This window comes from Oncorhynchus tshawytscha, linkage group LG06 (genome assembly GCF_018296145.1).
Source record: "Oncorhynchus tshawytscha isolate Ot180627B linkage group LG06, Otsh_v2.0, whole genome shotgun sequence".
In the NCBI taxonomy this organism is placed as follows: domain Eukaryota; kingdom Metazoa; phylum Chordata; class Actinopteri; order Salmoniformes; family Salmonidae; genus Oncorhynchus; species Oncorhynchus tshawytscha.
In genome coordinates, this window is record NC_056434.1 from 47,299,191 (window position 1) to 47,319,611 (window position 20,421).

At 43.1% G+C, this 20,421-nt stretch overlaps 1 protein-coding gene across 4 annotated transcripts in view; it reads right to left on the reverse strand.

Annotated features, from left to right (window-relative positions):
* Positions 1 to 3,650: 3,650 nt before the first annotated feature.
* LOC112252636 (protein LSM14 homolog A) overlaps positions 3,651 to 20,421 on the reverse strand; it is a 29,414-nt gene continuing 12,643 nt past the window's right edge. Inside the window, exons 3-10 of one of the 4 annotated variants that reach the window (XM_024424064.2) lie at positions 16,929 to 17,121; positions 12,975 to 13,109; positions 10,967 to 11,254; positions 9,892 to 10,071; positions 6,094 to 6,259; positions 5,902 to 5,943; positions 5,496 to 5,733; positions 3,651 to 5,226 (exon numbers count right to left, since the gene is read on the reverse strand). In XM_024424064.2, coding sequence (XP_024279832.1) covers positions 5,173 to 5,226; positions 5,496 to 5,733; positions 5,902 to 5,943; positions 6,094 to 6,259; positions 9,892 to 10,071; positions 10,967 to 11,254; positions 12,975 to 13,109; positions 16,929 to 17,121 — 1,296 coding nt within the window. In that variant the 3' untranslated portion in view covers positions 3,651 to 5,172. The remainder of the gene's footprint in view (positions 5,227 to 5,495; positions 5,734 to 5,901; positions 5,944 to 6,093; positions 6,260 to 9,891; positions 10,072 to 10,966; positions 11,255 to 12,974; positions 13,110 to 16,928; positions 17,122 to 20,421) is intronic. The other 3 variants (XM_024424065.2, XM_024424066.2, XM_024424067.2) reach the window with 3 other exon arrangements.

A 20,421-nucleotide genomic window follows, 5' to 3' on the forward strand; every position in this document is an offset into this window, starting at 1 on the left:
TCGGCAAACTTCATGGTAAAGTTGGAGTCGTGGGTGGCCACACATTCATGGGCAATGTGCCCTCAAATTTTTGGGGTCACTGACCAGATTGTAGGTCATGTGAGCAAAGTCTTTAACATTGTGAGAATTTTGTGCAACTTCCAACACGCATTTACAGTGAACACTGTACCCTTACAGTTTTAGACAGTAGTCAATATGCTATTGTGGCTATTTGAGCATAATGTAGGCCTACCAACAAAACCAAAGGAGTAAATCCCATAACATTTTCACATGTAAATAGCTTTTGATTTCTATGATATAGCCTACAGTAGCCTGTATGTGGTGTTCAATGCAGGCCTACATTGCATGAGACTCTTAAAACATGTTTTTACATTATGAAGGGCTTGACATTAATTTATGATTTAAATTTTTTTTTTTTTTTTTTACATGGTCTGTAACACCATGGGCCAAATAGGTGACTAAATTGCATTGTGGTTTCTTGCATCATACTTTATTAAATAAATTATTATTACCATACAGAGAATTAGACAATGTTGGCAACCACCTGCCTATTGGATAATTTGCATATTCAAGCCTGTCTCAAAATACAACACTGCTCCTCAATTAAGATAAGCTTTTTACCTGCTTGGCTTTTCAAAGAGAGCTTGACATCTAGCACACATTTTGTGATCTTGTAGGAAGCAGTAACTCCATTACTTATCTATAACTGGGCTAATAACTCGCTAACTAGCAAATAATAACAAATATAAAGTTCCAGAGTTCCTTATCATGGCTGTGATCATTGTATACAGAGAAGAGAAATACCAGAATTCACTGTCAACGCTCCACATTCTTGAACACTGGTAGGCTGGTCGTGCCCTCCTTACTCTCCTGTTATCACGAAGGTATCAATATCCTGTCCCCTTTGCCATGTGTACATCAAGTGTATCCTCAACTCTGAGAAGACCAAACTAACCCTTTGATTAAAGTATATTGATATTATGGACACAGATAATATAAAATCCAATAATCATGAAAAAAAAAGATTAACTACGACTGTTATCGCTTATATTCCTCGTATAAGTTGATCAATACCACCCAGGGACATAGTAAAACTCGTACATACACTGAAAAAAAAAGTGTTCACTTCAAAATGCATCAAATTCCCTTTCAATATCCATATATCCGTGACAGAATTGAATGTTCATTTCTCTAGCGATAAGCTGTCGCCCACTCCAAGCTGTATATTAATGATCTGCCTTCTGTCTGTACTGGGTCTGAAGTTCAAATGTATGCAGATTATTCAATGATATAGGTGCATGTTAAGAGCACACAACAAGCTGCACAAGAACTCACTAATTTAAATGGTCCAGGTTACAAAGTGGCTCAATGACTCATGTTTGCATCTCAATGTGAAAAAAAAGACAGTCTGCATGTTCTTCACAAAGAGAGTAACTGATGCTACGGAGCCAGATGTCCACGTGTCAGGGGAGAAGCTCCAGGTGGTATCAGATTTTAAGTAGCTTTGCGTCATACTTAATGCCAACCTCTTAAAAAGCAGATGAAAAAGCTAAAATAACAATTCAACCCAGCTAATTTTCCGATTCATACCACATTGTTTGACTAGAGGTAGCAAAACTGAACTTCAATGCTGTGATACTCCCCCACTCAACACACTGCTTGAATAGTTGGGCCTCAACTTTACACATTAAAACCAATTCAGTCGGTCTACAAACCGGCTCTCAAAGTCTTGGTAGACAGCCCAATAGCCATCACTGTTACATCCTCAGAAAGAATTGCGCTCCTGAGTTGGGAAAATCTTGTGTAATACACCACACACACACACACACACACACAACACACACACCTTGTATTCAAGATCTTAAATGGCATAGATCCTCCTCCACTTAGTACTTTTGTCAAACAGAAAACCCAAATCCATGGCAGCAGATCTGAGAGGTTTCTCATGACAGACCTCAGGTCTGCCGAGAGGTGACTAATAGTTCCCTTAAGGAAAAACACCTTTAGACAATCTTTCTCTGTGAGAGCTTCCCATGTCCAGAACACTGCCACCAGACAAACTGTACCACCTATCACATCTTCACAAAAAAACAAAGACGTAGCTAAAGGACAGAGTTGTGAACATAATCCCTAGCTGTGTATTGCTGCTTTCCATGTTCTGTAGTTTGTGAGGTGTGGTAACACTTGCTTTTATGCATCTTGTTTTGTTGCTTTGTGGTATTACTGTCTGCGTGCTAACATTACATGTCATCTCGCTCTGCATGTGCTCACTGCTTGTAGGTATTGTTATTGTAATTGTTTTTAATGAACTGCCCAGGGACTGCGTTTGAAAATTTGCTGGCTAGCTGAAACTGGCACTTTTACTGAAACGCTGATTCATGTGCACTGTCCCTGTAAAAGCCTTTTTGTATGCACATTTTAAACTAAATAAGTGATATTTCCTGGGGAAAGAAAAAGGCACCACATTGTAGTAATGACCCAGCTGTCTAGCAAACGTTCGCTGCTGAATGAAGGGAAGTGAGTATTCAGCAGTAGCTAGCTACCTACCCGAGGCTCATTACGGTGCATCATTATGCAGATTCTGTTGCAAAATGAAACAGTTCACCCCAAACAGAAGAAGCAAACAAGTTTATATTGGACAAATCCAGGGGGGGGGTCCCTTCCCGTTTGGTTCTTAAACTGTAAAATGTTTCTGTCATGAATACACCCCTGGTAATCACACACACGGATGAAAACTTTTATTGTTTGCTTTGAATAAAAAACCCAGTCCACTGAGGCCCACAGAATAGGACGTCATGCTGGGTTTAGAGACAACTGTTAGAAAAATGTACCCTAATAACAAGCTTAAAGTCTGTATGTAATTTATATTTGATGCTCAAACAAACTACCCCCAGCACAGACATTTTAGTAAGTTATTGCATTGTATCCTTGCTGTGTCATGAGTGGCTTGAGCCAGACCCTCATGCAGGCTTCTGTGCAACAATGAGAAATGGAGATACAGGACAGCCCTTTGAACTAGGCACTTGATCCTATGGGTGAACCTAAACTGTGTTGCCTTGATTCCTCATCTCCCCAAAACACATTGGTGCAGAAGAACAGAGGTTCCTCCCCTCTGATCTTCTGCTCCAATATGTTTTGAGAAGACAAGAGGAAGTAAAGAATCAAGGCAACACAGTTTAGGTTCACCCCATCCCACCACCCATTCTACTGTACCACCCTTCATCTTAAACAAGAGAATTTTAAGGCTACGTTTATACAGGCAGCCAATTCTGTTCTTTCTCAGAGCTGCTCCAAATAACAATTAGTGAACATCATAATTGGGCTGCCTGTATAAAACACAACCTAAGACACTTGAGCCCCCCCCATCTAACACTTTGACAATCAATATTCTTTCTGTATGTTGGTCTCATTTTAAATTAGTGAAAGCTTTCAAAATCTTAAAGGGGGCAGAATCCAACACACTTTGCACTACAGTGCATCAAAGCCAGAGAATAAGTTTAATTTGACTATTCACTCCGTTATTTGTTCAAATGTAGTATTCTAGTTATTCACTGGCATTAAGGCACAACAAGAAATTATTCTTAACTCCCTGAGGACACTAAAAGAAAATGCAATACTGAACTTGTAGTTAAGACCTGTTCACACAGGGGGGTCAGGTACCATAACATCGTCGGTATCATCCCAAATAGCATCCTATTCCCTGTAAAGTGAACTACCTTTGACCAGAGCCAAGCAGTGCACTATATAGGACTGCCATTTGGGACTCACCAGGTCATCCACAATTAGCAGAACTGGAATACAATCTCAGGATTAACACATTAACAGAAGACACCATTATATAAAACTTCAATAGTAAAAAGTGCAACTGTGTACATTTCCTGCAAGATATAAATTCCCAAATCTAGCTAGTATTTTCTATTTAAATCATGCCTGGCCAAGATAGCATCAGACATTCAGTCAAAGTTCATTACTTCCCATCAACCAATCTTCACCCAATTTGTGCCCAATCATTCAAAACCTCCAAAATATTAGCTTCAATATTACTATGTAACTAATACCTAATAAGCTAAAACCAAAAGGGCTCTACAATTAATCAAATATTTTAACCAATTTTTAACTGAGCAATTAGGTTGACATCACTTGTGTAGCTTAGCAAGCCACCAACCGCCATGCAGTGCCATGGGACAGAGTCAGAGGCATCGAATCAAGAGTTCAATCAGGGTATTGTTTCTCTCCGTCAGACATCTCAAGTACGGTTGGTGGGTCAAATTCTTTCTGGCATTCTGGTTTCTTTTGAGAGGAACGAGGATGTGGAGTTCAGGAGGAGGTTAACAAACTGACTGACAAAAAGAGGTAAAAGGGAATAACAATTTGGAAAGCTCCTTAGAAATGTTGGAAACTGAAATGTGACCTAAATGTCAGGAAGAAGCATACTTAGATGGCCTGCTTTAGCGAGCTCTTGTAGCAGTTTACATAGATTACGCTAGAGATATAACCGTAGCAAACAGCAGCACTGTGCCTCCAGTTACACAATACCAGTAGCCTCGAGTACAGGGCAACCTACAGAATTAAAAAAAAAAGAAAATGAAGTTCTGACCTATGATCCATCTTTCCCTATACCTAGTTATGCAACCAGAGTTAAACTATGTCACCAAACAAGAAGAGTATAGCCAAGTTCATCTAGCACCATCACTAGTGAAGACGTGGAAGTAAATAAAACAGAATATCATTTACAAAAAGTTGATATCTAGCTAAAATCATAAACGCTGTCATTGAGGACACGGATAGCTAGCAGACTAGGTACAGGTACAGTTTGTGTGGTTGAAAAATACACAGAAAGCTGTGACAGACCCCACTGGCTATTTTGGTACATTACAGGTTTCCCCAAAAAATGAAGCTGTGTCAGCGATCCTCAGTCATTCGGCCTTCTACACCTAACAGAATATCATCAAATACCTGTTACAAGAAGAAAAAAAACCTCATTGCTGAAAAGGACATCCCTCAAATATTTTTATACACAATTTAGCCACCTGGAAATTGTTTTGAAGATATCAATGGATTGCATCATTTCCATTATTAAAAGATATGGAAAAGTGGCATTCAAAACAGTCTACCCCCAGTGATGTTGACAAATATACAATCTTTTAGTCAAAAGTATAAAACAAACTATTTCTAAAGATGAGCCGTCACCCCTCTGGATCTGTCCTCCATGCAGCCACCGGTATCCTTCAGGAAGGAAGGGGAAAAATTAGACAGCATTTTGATGACTTCATTATGGTTAACACCGTTATGCACGTGCATGTATGGTTAACAGAGTTATGGAAAAGTGCTTGATCTTTCGCATTTGCTATATTGTGAATTTCATTTGTAAACTCTATAATTAAAAGCATTACAAGGGACAACTTAACTCTAGAATTTTGCAAATGTATTCGTTGATGATACCTTTGGCCACAATGGCATCCATCTATACAATAAGTAAAAAACATCTACATTACCCTGTACTCAAAGTTCTCTGAAAACTCCCATCCTCCCTGGCTTGTTGGATTGAATCCTCCCCTGTAGCCGTGGCTTCCGCGGGGGGGACCGAAGGACCCTCTGCTGGCGGAGCGACCCCTGCGGAAGCCCATACCACCACGCCCGCGGTAGCCCCCACGGGCCTGACCCCCACGCAGGGGGATGCCGAACGTCTCAGAGTTGATACGCCGCTCCTCAGCCCAGGTCTGCCTCCGCTGCCTGCCAATCACAATTTAGACACTCAACCGGGGGTTGGAGGACACCGACAGTACCTGATTGAATCCACAATGGTCCTACATACAGTATACTACATATATCAATAACGCCACATTGTATAGTATCAAAACATTAGCATGGGATAGAACAGATCTGAGAGAAGAGACTCACAGTGGGAAACCAGAGCTTCCTCCAAGTTTTTCTGCAGCTTTCCTGAAAAAACAGAATAGCTCTTTATCACGTATTGCCTAAGGGAAGACAATATTGTATTGTTAATTCTCAAACTAAATCTACAAGATAGAAGGGACAGAGGTTACCGCTATAAAAACATTGGGGCGAGAGATATGGGCAGTTGTCGCCTACCTGCTGTAATCACAGGAGACTTTGTCGAAGAAAGACTTTGACTTGTCGTAGTAAACTTGAAGTGTTGGTGCCTCCAGCCCTTCATCAGCGTTGCCCTTGCTGTTCTGAGTCTCCACACTGGAGTTACCCTTATCCTCCACGTTCACTGCTGCCTTCTCCGTCTCATCTTGAGAAGAAATGGACATCAAACACATTCACTCCACAATGGCCATTTACTGTTCGGCACATTTATTTATTTAACTAGGCAAGTCAGTTAAGAACACATTCTTATTTACAATGACGGCCTATCCCGGCCAAACTCGGACGACGCTGGGCCAATTGTGCACAGCCCTATGGGACTCCCAATAACGGCCGGATGCAATACAGCCTGGAATCAAACCAGGTACTGCAGTGACAGCTCTTGCACTGAGATGCAGTGTCCTAGACCACTGCACCACTCGAGAGCCACACATGGAGTTCTCAGCCAAATAGATAAAGTATCCATCCAGGCTGCCCTGAACAAACTACATTTTGGTGGAATTTAGGTATTTGAATGTACCAGAGGCCATCAGAAATACACAGCGAAATAATCTCCCAGATTGGAAAGATGTGGTAGAGAGTCTACAATTTAAATGACTAACAATTCATACATTTTCAGTATTAGGTATTGTCTAGACTTATATGATCAAGACTCGCATACAGGCGTTCAAAAGTTCGGGGTCAGTTAGAAATGTCCTTGTTTATGAAAGAAAAGCTAATTGAATATCTCGTACAATGCTGTGTACTACTCCCTTCACCGAACAGCACAAACTGGCCCTAACCAGTGTAGGAGTGGGAGGCCCTGGTGCACAAGAGCAAGAGGACAAGTACCTTGGTGTCTGGTTTGAGAAAGACGCCTCACAAATCCTCAACTGGCAGCTTCATTAAGTAGTACCTGCAAAACACCAGTCTCAACGTCAACAGTGAAGAGGTGGCTCCGGGATGCTGGCCTTCTAGGCAGAGTTCCAAAGATAAGGCTCTCAGATTGGCCAATAAAAATAAAAAGATCAAGATGGGCAAAAGAACACACTGGACAGAGGAACTCTGCCTAGAAGGCCAGCATCCCGGAGCCACCTCTTCACTGTTGACGTTGAGACTGGTGTTTTGCAGGTACTATTTAATAAAGCTGCCACTTGAGAACTTGTGAGGTCTCGGTTTCTCAAACGCGATACTCTAATGTACTTGTCCTCTTGCTCAGTTGTGCACCGGGGCTTCCCACTCCTTTCTATTCTGGTTAGAGACAGTTTGCACTGTTCTGTGAAGGGAGAAGTACATAGCGTTGTACAAGATCTTCAGTTTCTCGCATGAAATAGCCTTAATTTCTTAGAACAAGAATAGATTGACGAGTTTCAGAAGTGCTTTGTTTCTGGCCTTTTGAGCCGGTCATCGGACCCACAAATGCTGATGCGCCAGATACTCAACTAGTCTAAAGAAGGCCAGTTGTATTGCTTCTTTAAACAGAACAGTTTATAGCTGTGCTAACATAAGTGCAAAAGGGTTTTCTAATGATCAATTAGCCTTTTAAAATTATAAACTTGGATTAGCTAACAATGTGCCATTGGAACACTGGAGTGATGGTTGCTGATAATGGGTCTCTGTACACCTATTTAGATCTGCCATTTCCAGCTACAATAGTAATTTACAACACATTTCTGATAAATTTAAAAGGACAAAAAAAAAAAAAAAAGATTTTCAAAACAAGGACTTTTCTATGTGACCCCAAACTTTTGAACGGTTGTGTGTAATACAGACATTATATTCAGAAAGTATTTAGACCATGACTTTTTCCAAATTTCTAAAATGGATTCAATTGTCCCCCACCCCAATCTACTCCATAATGGCAAAGCAAAAACAGTTTAGCAATTTCTGTAAATGCAATATTTGTTTCCAGCCCTTGCCTCAGTACTTTGTTTAATCTCCATAAGAAGCGATTACAGACTCGCGTCTTCTTGGTATGACGCTACAAGCATGGCACACCTATATTAGGAGAGTTTCTCACATTCTTTGCAAGTTCTGTCAGGTTGGATGTGGAGCATTGCTGCACAGATATTTTCAGGTCTCTCCAGAGATGTTCGATAGGGTTCAAGTCCAGACTCTAGCTGGGCCACTCAAGGACATTCAGAGACATGTCCCGAAGCCAAAACACAGGCATGCTGTGTGCTTCAGGTCATTGTCCAGTTGGAAGGTGAACCATTGCGCCAGTCTGACGTTCTGGAGCAGGTTTTCAATAAAGGATCGCTCTGTACTTTGCTCCGTTCATCTTTCCCTCGATCCTGACTAGTCTCCCAGTCACCCTTAGGCTGAAAAATATCCCAACAGCATGATGCCATCACCAAAGGAATGTGCCAAGCGTCACGCCTGGAGGAAACCTGGCACGTCAGGCCAAAGAGCTCAATCTTGGTTTCATCAGACCAGAGAATCTTGTTTCTCATGGTTTGATAGTCTTTAGGTGCCTTTTGTCAAACTCCAAGCGGGCTGTCATGTGCCTTTTACTGAGGAGCAGCTACCGTCTTGCCACTACCATATAGGCCTTATTGGTGGAGTGCTGCAGAGATAGTTGTCCTTCTGGAAGTTTCTCCAATCTCCACAGAGAAACTATAGAGCAACAATCAGGTTCTTGGTCACCGGCCTTTCTCCCCCGATTGCTCAATTTGGCTGGGCTGCCAGCTTTAGGAAGAGTCTTGGTGGTTCCAAACTTTTTCCATTTGAGAATGATGGAAGGCCATTGTATTCTTGGGGACCTTCAATGCTGCAGATATTTTGGTACCTTTCCCCAGATCTATGCCTCGACACAATCCTGTCTCGGAGCTCTTCGGACAATTCCTTCGACCTCATGGCTTGGTTTTTGCTCTGACATGCACTGTCAACTGTGGGACAGTCATATAGACAGGTGTGCCTTTCCAAATCATGTCCAATCAATTTAATTTACCACAAGGACTCCAATCAAGTTGCAGAAACATCTCAAGGATGCTTGACGGAAACAGGATGCGCCGGAGCTCAATTTCAAGTCTCATAGGAAAAGGTCTGAAAACTTGTGTAAATCTGGTATCTGATCTCTTATTTGAAATAAATGAGCAAATGTCAAAAAACATAAATCCACTTTAAAAGACACCTTTTATAAACTAGTCAAGTTTGCTGTTCGTCAATCAAAGCACAGTAAGTAACCTATGCGCCACCGCTCTGTGGCTGCATATGAAACAAGTGAAATAAAATAAATGTGCCAGAAAATAAGTTGATTCACAGACAATGAGAGCATCATGTGCTCTCCCGCCATGTGTAAAAAAAGTTTTTTTATTTTTTTAAAGTGACTGCAAAGACAGCACACACTGGGAGGGGGGACAAACAGAAGACTTTCAAACCAGCATTGTTTCCCTGTCATTGCTCACTTTGTGACTAACAGGCTCCTGTCCTATCAATACATTGAATGATAGGCATCTTCTAGCGGGAGAGGGCTCGGCTGACTTTTCTGACTAGCGAATTGACAAGTAGTCTCGTTAATTGAAGTGGAAAAAGTAGCCGGCTGAAAATTAGTTTGTAATCGTCTGTTTAGCCGACAGACCGCACTAGTGGAACACCCTGCAACTTGGCTACATTGTGCCCAGGCTTGCCTCCTGTTAATCTCGGTCCCCTGAACACAATCACCGGCCATGTTTTGTCTGTCTGAAGAAACCAGCCTTGCATGCATGACCTGTCCTCAAAAACACTAGGCTAAATCGAGCTCCTTCACCCATAAGTGTTGGATCAAATGTTATGAGGGCCTGATCTGTACAGTTCTGGTACCTTTTAGTTTGAGCTTGCTCTGGAACTCCCTGTCAATTTCTTCCTTGTCGAACTGGGCGTTGGCACTCTCAAAGTCGAAGTCCTTCTCGAACTTCATGGGTCCGTCTCGGCGCACGTTGAAGCGGCCCCTGCCGCGTTGTCTTCCCCCACGACCACGCCTCTGAGGTGGGGGGCCGCCAACTGGGAAACAGGAAGAATAGACAACATTACCACCAGAAACATGTAGTAAACACCAAACAATACAATGATGCCACAAAATTATAATAAGTTACACCAAAAGCAGTGCCCCTTGTTCAAAACCGAACCATGAAGAATATGAATAAACAAAATGCAGGAAAATGTCCACTATAGCATAGATTGGTAGTTTGCTGTGCTTTTATCTACCAATTGACAGAATAAAGCAATGGCTTGCCATCCATCACAACAGAATACTTAAAATGTCACCCTAACAGATTTATACAAATAGAAATTCCAGCAGCATATAAAGCATGAATAGCATTACACATCCATACAACATATTAAAATCGGCAAAATATGGCATAACAGAATTACCATAACACACACGAAACAGAGCAGTGATCGCCATCTCAACTTGTCAATCTGCACAGCAATGCAGACAGTTGCAAGCAATGGACCACCATGTAACCTACTACAGCACACAGGATGGTGGAGTTGTGTAAATGAACGTGGGCTTGACAGTTTAAGTAAAAGTCACTACGGCATGCAGAGTCTGAAACGGCATGGAGCTGAGCACAGAGGACGGTTAGAGCAGAGGTGCTCAGTTAACCTGCAGGCCGTTGACTGGCATCCCTGCCTTCACCTTAGAGCAGTGTCTGAGCAGCAGCTACGAGTGCTTTCTGGGCCTGGAATGGTACAGTCCATTAGTTTAGAGAGCTCAGCTCAACTTTAAAAGAGATTTAGCCCCACACTATAAACTACCTATAGAAACAGGCAAAAGTTGTTAAAATGTTGAAACTCCGACAGACTGTTAAGAGTTACAAAAAATGTCAGGGGTCATTTTTGTTTAGGGGTTGCAGCACAACAAAACACAGGTAAAGCCTCCGATAGGTCTCACCTACGGAGATAAAGATAGAGTTGGTAAGCCCTGCAGTGGTATAGCGTTGGTGAGAAATGGGCGCATTGCAGGGCACACCCCAGGCCTGGTTACTGCGGGCCCCACTGACGGTCTCACCCTGGTGATGGTGCTGCTGCTGGGCATGGCCGGCGGCTGGAGCCGAGGGGGTCGTTTGGCCTGGAGCGGGACTCCTACGGCCCAAGCTGGGAGTCGGAGCGTAGGGGGCCGACGGGGCTGCCTGTTCTGTGGGGCTCTTCCTCAGGGGGTCCAGGGGGGGGCTGGTGTGGCCTGGGTGAACAGAGGATTAGTGTTACTCAACACATGAATCAGACTCACTGGTTCGTCAAGAGTTACACTTCATGGATATAAAGCTTAAGTTATTAAACGCGTTGAAGGTTGTGTGTTGTGAAAAGCAATCCATAATTTTAGAGAAGAGGCAAAAAAATAAGACAGTGATAAGGGGGGGGGGCCTAACATACAGTACCAGTCAAAAGTTGACACAGCTACTCATTCAAGGGTTTTTCTTAATTTGACTATTTTCTACATCAAAACTATGAAAACACATTTGGTTACTACATGATTCCATAAGCTTTTATATTGAGATTCTTCAAAGTAGCCACCCTTTGCCTTGATGACAGCTTTGCACGCTCTTGGCATTCTCTCAACCAGCTTCATGAGGTAGTCACCAGGAATGCATTTCAATTAGTTAGTTTAATTTCTTTCCATCTTAATGCGTTTGAGCCAATCAGTTGTGTTGTGACAAGGTAGAGGTGGTACACAGAAGATAGCCCTATTTGGTAAAAGACCAAGTCTATATTACGGCAAGAACAGCTCAAATAAGCTAAGAGAAACGACAGTCCATTACTTTAAGACATGAAAAAAATCCAAGAGCTTTGAAAGAGTCTTCAAAGTGCAGTCGCAAGAACCAGAAAGCGCTATGAAGAAACTGGCTATCATGAGGACCGCTACAGGAAAGGAAAACTGAGTTACCTCTGCTGCAGAGGATAAGCTCATTAGAGAGTTACCAGCCTCCAATTACAGCCCCCCCAAAAATGCTTCACAGAATTCAAGTAACAGACAAATCTCAACATCAACTATTCAGAGACTGCGTGAATCAGGCCTTCATGGTCGAATTTCTGCAAAGAAACCACTACTAAAGTACACCTATAAAAAAGGAAACCCAAGCAATGGACATTAGACAGGTGGAAATCTGTCCTTTGGTCTGATGAGTCTAAATGTGAGACTTTTGTCTTTGTGAGATGCAGAATAGGTGATCAGATGTGTGCTTCCCACCGTGAAGCATGGAGGTGATGTGATGGTGTGGGGGTGCTTTGCTGGTGATACTGATTTATTTAGAACACCTCCATTTAACCAGCATGGCTACCACAGCATTCTAAAGTGATACGCCATCCCGTCTGGTTTGCGCTTAGTGGGACTATCATTTGTTTTTCCAACAGACCAATGACCCAACACCTCCAGGCTGTGTAAGGGCTATTTGACAAGGAAGGAGAGTGATGGAGTGCTGCATCAGATGACCTGGCCTCCACAATTACCCAACCTCCACCCAATTGAGACAGTTCGGGATGAGTTGGACCGCAGACTGACAGGAAAGCAGCCAACAAGTGCTCAGCATATGTGGGAACTCCTTCAAGACTGTTGGAAAAGCATTCCCGATGAAGCTGGTTGAGAGAATTCCAAGTGTGTAAAGCTATCAATGCAAAGGGTGGCTACTTTGAAGAATCTGAAATATTTGTGTTATTTCATAGATATTTACAATGTAGAAAATAGTAAAAATAAAGAAAATCCCTTGAATGAGTAGGTGTCCATGTGCCACAAGAAAGGAAATATTCAGGTTAGCCATCCCTTGAAAGAATATGACCATGTGCTCTACAGATGAGTTGTAGGGAGTGAATAGGTTAAATCTACAGCTAGTTTCAAATGAGTTTGTTTCACCAAGGTGAGTACGTAGAACAAATCAGTGTTTCTCTTCCTCGTGTGTTTCCTTTACCTTTAGATACAAGGACAGTAGCGGTACCCAGAGAGTGTGAATCAGTGGGGAGAGCAGCGCCAATAGCACTGCTCTGGGACTGGGTTGCAGCGGAGCTTGTGTCGCTCCCAAAGGAAGAGGGCGTCACTGATCTTCCTGTATGGAGGGGAACAGCAGGTGTAGCGTATTGAGGTCAAGAACTGCACAAGTGTGAGGAGTCCTCTCTGATTCTTTCAATTATTATTTTTGATATCTCACGTGCGATTCACCCGAATCTCAAAGAACCAATTACAAATGTCAGTTGGTCGAAAGGTGAATGAGGTGAGCCCCTCCCATTATTAGGAGAGACTCACCTGTCCTATGGTAATTCTCACAAGAGTACTTCTAAGCTTTCCTCAGAACGAAAATATATGTTTCGCAAGTGCCGCGAGGTTACACCACCGAGAGCAGAAATTTCAGCTCTAGTCTTTTGTGTTGAGTAACTTACCAAAAACATGTTGCTTTGTCTCGTATTAGCACAATATGCTATTAGCCCACTAGGTGAACACTAGCTAGAAAACACAAGCCTTAACGGATAAACATCAACTAGCACACACACACGTTACCAATACTTATAAAATGGGCCGCCGTACCCATGGGAAATAAACATGCTCAAGCAGCTCTAACTAGACAAGCGAGTTGAGGTTTACTAAATACTGGCCAGTGCTACCTTAAGCCACACCACTAGTCGTCACAATGAACGCTAGCTACAACCATCTTGCTATAGCTAGCTTAGCTCCCATTTTCTAGTTCGCCTAGCATTAAGTTGCTTTGTGCCTACTAACTGAACCAGTCCCACCACACCGTGACCCAGTCTACAAGACTGCCTGTAACAGGCTAGCTAAGGCAGCAAGTCTGGCTGTACCGCTAACCTACACTGGGCAAAACGCTCACATGGCCTACCTCAGCTAGTGCAGTTATTTTGTATGGTTTAGATAACGCTGTCATTTTTATACTTACCGACTCCAACTACTAGGTTCTCAGGTTCAAGAGAGTCAAAAACCAGGTCAGCTACAGTATCAAGGCCAGGCTTGCCACCACCTGCCCGGCAGATCTAGATATAATGGCAACCCGGTCTCCAATCTCTCTATGAGCCAAGGTGTTGCAGCTGGGAGAAGGGCAGTTCTCTAGCACCAGTGCTAACTGAGTGACCAGCAATGTAGCATGCTGCAAACCCACAGTCCAACTTTTCACACAGAGATCAGTGGGGAAGCAGTCCCATTTAGCTGATTTCCCTGTAGGGAAGAAGGTGCGCCAGACCTAGGGGTACACCCCAGCGCCTGTGTCCTGAGCTGCCACCTCTCAGGTGGAACAGACCGGACAAAGCGGACTGTTGTGCCTTTTACTGAGTGGCTTCCGTCTGGCCACTACCATAAAGGCCAGATTAGTAGAGTGCTGCAGAGATGGTTGTCCTTCTGGATCTTTCTCCCATCTCCACAGAGGAACTCTGGAGCTCTGTCAGAGCAACCATTGGGTTCTTGGTCACCTCCCTGACCAAGGCCCTCCCCGGATTTCTCAGCATGGCGACCAGCCCTAGGAAGAGTCTTGGTGGTTCCAAATTTCTTCCATTTAAAAATGTTGGCGGCCACTGTGTTCTTGGGGACCTTCAATGCTGCAGAAATGTTTTGGTACCCTTCCTGTCAACTATGGGACCTTATGTAGACAGGTGTGTGCCTTTCCAAATCATAGCCAATCAATTGAATTTACCACAGGTGGACTCCAATCAAGTTGTAGAAACTTGAAGGATGAACAATGGAAACAGGATGTACCTGAGCTCAATATTGAGTCACATAGCTAAGGGTCTGAGTACTTATGTAAATTAGATGCGTTCATTTCTAAAAACCTGTTTTCGATTTGTAATTGTGGGGTAGTGTGTCAATTGATGAGGATTTTTTCAAATGTATTTAATCCATTTTAGAAGGCGGCTGTAACGTAACAAAATTAGAAAAAAAGGGGGTCTGAATACTTTCCAAATGCACTGTATATTTTTTAGGTGGGGGAAAATAACTCAATATTCTTTTTAAAAAAAAGACTAAAACCAAATAATGTACAAATTAAAAATTGACCTTCAATCAGTTTCTTGATTGTGTCCAGCTTGATAATAAATCACTCAGCTAGACAGTGAGGTAAGAGTCATTCATCTTGATAGCCCCTCGATGGCCAGGCAAGTTCTGGTTAGCGGAGATCATTCTCGTGCTGTACTACAAGCCCTGGCAACTCCCGTTATGCGGGGGGGATCTTCTGACCCAAGCAAACAAAGATTTCCACCCTCACTCAAACACAATGGCCTTCTGGGCCTGGCCCATGAGGTCAAATCTGAATGTGACAGGCCTGCCTCAGTCATTGACTATCCAGAGTGTCAGGGCCCTTTCTACACACTCACTGTTTGCAAACAAGTGGTGCATTTGAGAAAATGTGACCAAAAAAAATAGCTTTTTGCAGGTCCCTATTGCTTTCTCCTCAGTCTTTCTAGACACTTTTGGCCTGTCATATAGGCTTTGGAAAATAATTGGTAAAAACTTGTTTCAAGAAGGGGGTGCGTCGTTTACGTCCAGTTTTCCAAGCCCCGCCTTGGGATCCGACTATTGCACAGCATCTTTTTGAGCCGCTGGAAAGCATGAAAATTAAGTAGTTCTCCTTCAAGATCGCTTCACTGGTCACCCTTAAGTCCACAAAGCAAGTACGTGAGCAGCATGCGCCGTCAGTTCACCATTCGTGCCTACAGTTTGCCCCAGGCTTTTCCCCGGTTTCAATTGTCTCACCTTGGAGCTTGTGGCTTTCCACCCACCACTTCTACAGAAGAACTTCACCATTTGTGTCCAGTACGCATTTACTTGAATACACCAAGAGCGTCGCCAAGGGGAGGCCACACTCATCAACAGTTATCACATTTGATTGTGAACGCTATTTTATTGGCCTATAATAACAAGGGATTACAGCCGCCGGACAGCCAATTGGCTCTCTCCAGTAGAGGTATGGCTACCTCTTGGGCACTGTTCAAAGGGCATCTACTTACAGGAGATTTGCGATGCAGCTTGTTGGGAATCCCTGCATACATGCCCAGGTTCTACCAGCTAGACATCACTGCAACTTCTTTGGTACATAGTGTCCTCAGTGTCAGGGCCTCTGAGGGTTGATATGTTAAGACTACCTGGCTTTGGAGAGCATGTTTGCAATAATGGAGTTGGCCATATCCCAAGTGCAATATGGGGACAAATAATTGAGAGAAATCAAGGTTACTTTCATTACCACGGTTCTCTGATATTATGAGAGAGATATTCCCCAACTTGTAAGAGCGTGACGAAGTTTGGCATGCTCGAGAATCACCACAGGGTGAGCAAGTAGCTCCTTATTATGAACGGAGGAGTTCACCTCCCTTCGACTGGTCTGTCTAACAGACGTGTGTAAATGGTTCCTCAAGATTCAGCTGAATCCCACGTGAGATCTCACTCATAATATCAGAGAATCAGGGTTACAGAAGTAACCTGACTTGCCTCATTGTTTCCTGATTTGCTTCCTGACCTGTGACCCTTGGCTGAGTACTAGCAGCATCTTCATAATGGAGCGGAAATGGCGAGTACTATCACACTGAATATCAAATGTGTAAAACATAAGGTAGCCGACAGTCTACGTGACTCTTTTGGCATAGTGGAGCCCAGTCAAACCTTCTGCGTCTGAAATGCCCGGCTTGATCCAAGAGCCATGTGGCAGCCTGCAACCCTTGGAAAGCATACATGACTGTCACTTCCTGACAGAGCTTAAAACATATCTACCTGCATTTGACAGGTAGATCGCTTAATGCATTAGCTTGCATTTGAAGGTATAACGTGACTGACAATAAGCTTTAGAACACAGTTGACATTAGTAAAGTATGAATGACTAATATCAGACCTTGAACACACTAGTGATTAACCTAGCTAGCGGTCCCTTCCTTACCATATCCAGGCTTTGTGTTGCTGTGGCTCTTACCGTCACCAACGGTGCCAAACTGCATTGACACCAGGGGGCTGGTGTTACACTGGCTGTACAGGGGCACAGGAGCTCGGTTGAACAGGCCGTTGGAGCCCACCGACTGGAATGGAGCTGAAGTGGCAGCAGGAGCAGGTGGAGGGGCTGAGCACACAGAGGACTGGAGGGGAAGAAAGCAAGAAAGGGAGTTGAAGCCAAATGTCACTGCACAGGTGCACATTAGGGTTGTGCATCTCTAGTTTCATGAATGAGTCAATACGCATCTAGATGCACGGGCTTTGATACTTTTTAGATTGAAACGATCTGGTACGATTAGTGGAATGAATTGATGCACTAACATTTTTAGCATAAACACCTTAATTTTCAATTTTAAAATTAATATTTGCTGCCTATGAGAGTTCAGGAGCTGGGCCTCTTTGTGCTGCATCTGTCTGAGATTACTTCTCTAAGCTGAGTGACCGTGTGTGTGTGTGTGTGTGTGTGCACCGGAGCCGAGCCATTGGGCAGACCACCCCACATTCAGATTAGGAGTGGGAAATATACAGTATGTTCATCCCCCTCATTTTTTATATCTATTCACCACCTGATTAACTTCATAATTTTTTTAGATTGAAAATGTTGAGCTAGTACCATGTCAATATTTTTTTGAAACCATCTTGGCATTTAGACAGTTACTATAATGCAGCTTTGGATATGACCTGTCTCGAAAGCAAATAGTTTAGAAGTTTACAGAGCTTCTCCCGCTCGGACTAATGAATGAGAAATGATAGCGGTCCTTTTTGAAATTCTTATTCATGTAAAAATGACCAAATACACTGACTGTTTAAAGCAAAACTTCCAAAGCTTTTTCTTATGGTGAACCTGAATAATCTAAATAAATAAAAACCCAGCAAATTACATTGGTTGTCACTCTAATAATGCCTATGATTTGACATTGCGAAAGCAATTTTATAAGCATCTGAATGCTGAAGGTGGCAAATGTACAAATAACCTATTAGGCCCATCTCTCGTTGGCGCGGGCATCTGCATCTCCCACACCATTGCTCTGTCAGCCATATGCATAAAGTTGGATAGGCTACTGAACTGAAGGAGAGGACGCATCATTTCAGTCAACAGATGAGTTATTTCCAGAACAAGACCATATGGTGACCCGATTCAGGAAACTAGGCGTATGCCGCAAGTCTGGACAGTTGTGAAGAGGGCACAACAAAACCGATTCTCCCTCTGGAGACTGAAAGGATTTGGCATTAAGTCCTCAGATCCTCAAAAGTTTCTACAGCTGCAGCATTGAGAGCATCTGGACTGTTTGCATTCTTATCCATATTTTTTTAAAACTGCATTGTTGGTTAGTAAGTAAGCATTTCACTGTTGTATTCGGTGCATGTGGCTAATAAAATTTGATTTGAAGTCATGACTTCACAAGGAGAGCCGTCTGAACCTAAAAAATAAATTTATCAAAATGCTTTTTTTGGAGGCAAAAATGCCTTCTAACATGTGAACTGTCATGTGCCTTAATAACAAACTTATGGCATCTAAATACAAATAATATTGTTGAATTACTAGAGCCTAGTTGATTTAGCCAAAGACAGACAGGAACCTTCCCGCTAGCCATGATTGGCTGAGATGAGTGGGCTGGACATGCTGGGAGATGAGTTTCAGATTGGTCTGCGGTGTAGCATCTTGTGTCTATAAAATGAGCTGCTCGTTATGAGTAGATAATCCTTTCTACTGCAGTTTGAAAGATGAAATTAGCCATGGAGAACTGCAAATATGTTGCTACTGCTCTCAATAACATTACTGCCCCGAATTTCAGGCGCTATCGACAAAGGTCAGTGGGAAAAAGTTGTGATGGACTTTGTGCCATGTCGACTCTCTGAAAATGAATCAGATCGATGAGGAAATCCCTGATTTAGGTAAAAACATTCATTGGAGACATTGTCAGAAGACTCCAGTGATGGGGAAGAAACGGCGATCAACAGTGTTGTCACGGAAGAAGTTGACACAGGCCAAACAAGTTGTGCAAACTAAACGGAAACGACCAAGGACATCTTATTTAATAAAAAGGGGTTGCAGTCTGCTGTGAAGCTTTCATCCATTGAACCGCGTAAGAATTTAGCTACAGTTTCAGATATGTTTCTAATTTCGCCAGAAAGTTGTTTCATTGCAAGTTAAAGCTTGCCGTTAGCTAGCCAGATGGAGTTTGATGGTTGGCTTGTTAACCAAATAAGTTCCATCTTTAGCTAACTATGACAATTGGTTTGTATTACAAGTAACACTACTATGGATTACAGTTCATTTTTTAGCTAGCCAACATGACATATCTAAACAAGACCAAGTTAGTTTGCTGTTAGCTAGCTAGCATTAGATGGCTGGCTAGCTAATATTAACTTACTTGTATTAAGTGCATGTGTAACGTTAGGAACGTTCCCAGAATGCCATTTAACATTGCTAGTTATAGGTTCAATGTTAACTAGATATTTGTATCTGGGATTTGTCCTTCAGGATCTGTAGAACACACCTGACCTCTCCACCAGTCATACTAGGAGAACGTTCTAATGCTTCCCATCAACAAGAGAGCTGGCCCAAACAAGCAAAGGCAGCAGAGCAGTCAACGACATGTAGCATTGTCACTAACTACAGAATTGGGGAAACGCGTGAGGACCTGAATTGTGTTAACTGCAGTGGCCAAAACAAGAACAAGATTGTGCACTGGTATTGTGCCTGGTGGACCATGCACAAGCTCCACCATAGTCTTGGACCTTCACTTCCTGATCACAGGCCACACCAAGTCCGACTGGTGCTTCAGCCTTAAGTAGCGCTTCAGAAAGACCCAAGTGAACACTGTCGGAGATGGCTGGTGTTGTGAAGGGCAGCACCGTGACAGGGGTCAACATCCCACAGCTAGTTGGACTGGAGGATGGTACAGTGCTGGTGGAAAGCTATGGCGGGCAACACCTGACTCCATACTTCAGACCACTGCCACAGATCAAGCAGTACCAGCACTTCAGGGGAAAATAATTGTCATTGCATTGTATGAGGTTATTATTCTGCTCTAAACTTGGGAGGTCAATTGATGTTGTGCAGGGTTGTAAATGTAGGATTTTTTTGTGATTGTTCCGTTTCACAGCTTCGATGCTCTGGAGCCTGGTGTTGTCGCCAAGGAGCGTTTGGACTGTCAGGACCAGGTTTCAGCGCGACGCTGACATCCTTCCTCCCATAGATAGTCTGCCTGTACAAGGACCACCTGGACTGGACACAGCTAGACAAACTTATCTTTGAGAAGATCAGGGAGTTTTGTAACGAAGAGGCAATCGACGTCACATGCCCAGCATCAAAGTCAAGGGCAGGACAGAAACAGGCTCTCCAAATACAGATTCCCTTGTTCATGCGCGGTTCGGACAGACCAGTCATCAGCAGTGCCTCTATTCTAACACTGCTGCTCAGCCACTTTACCCCTGAT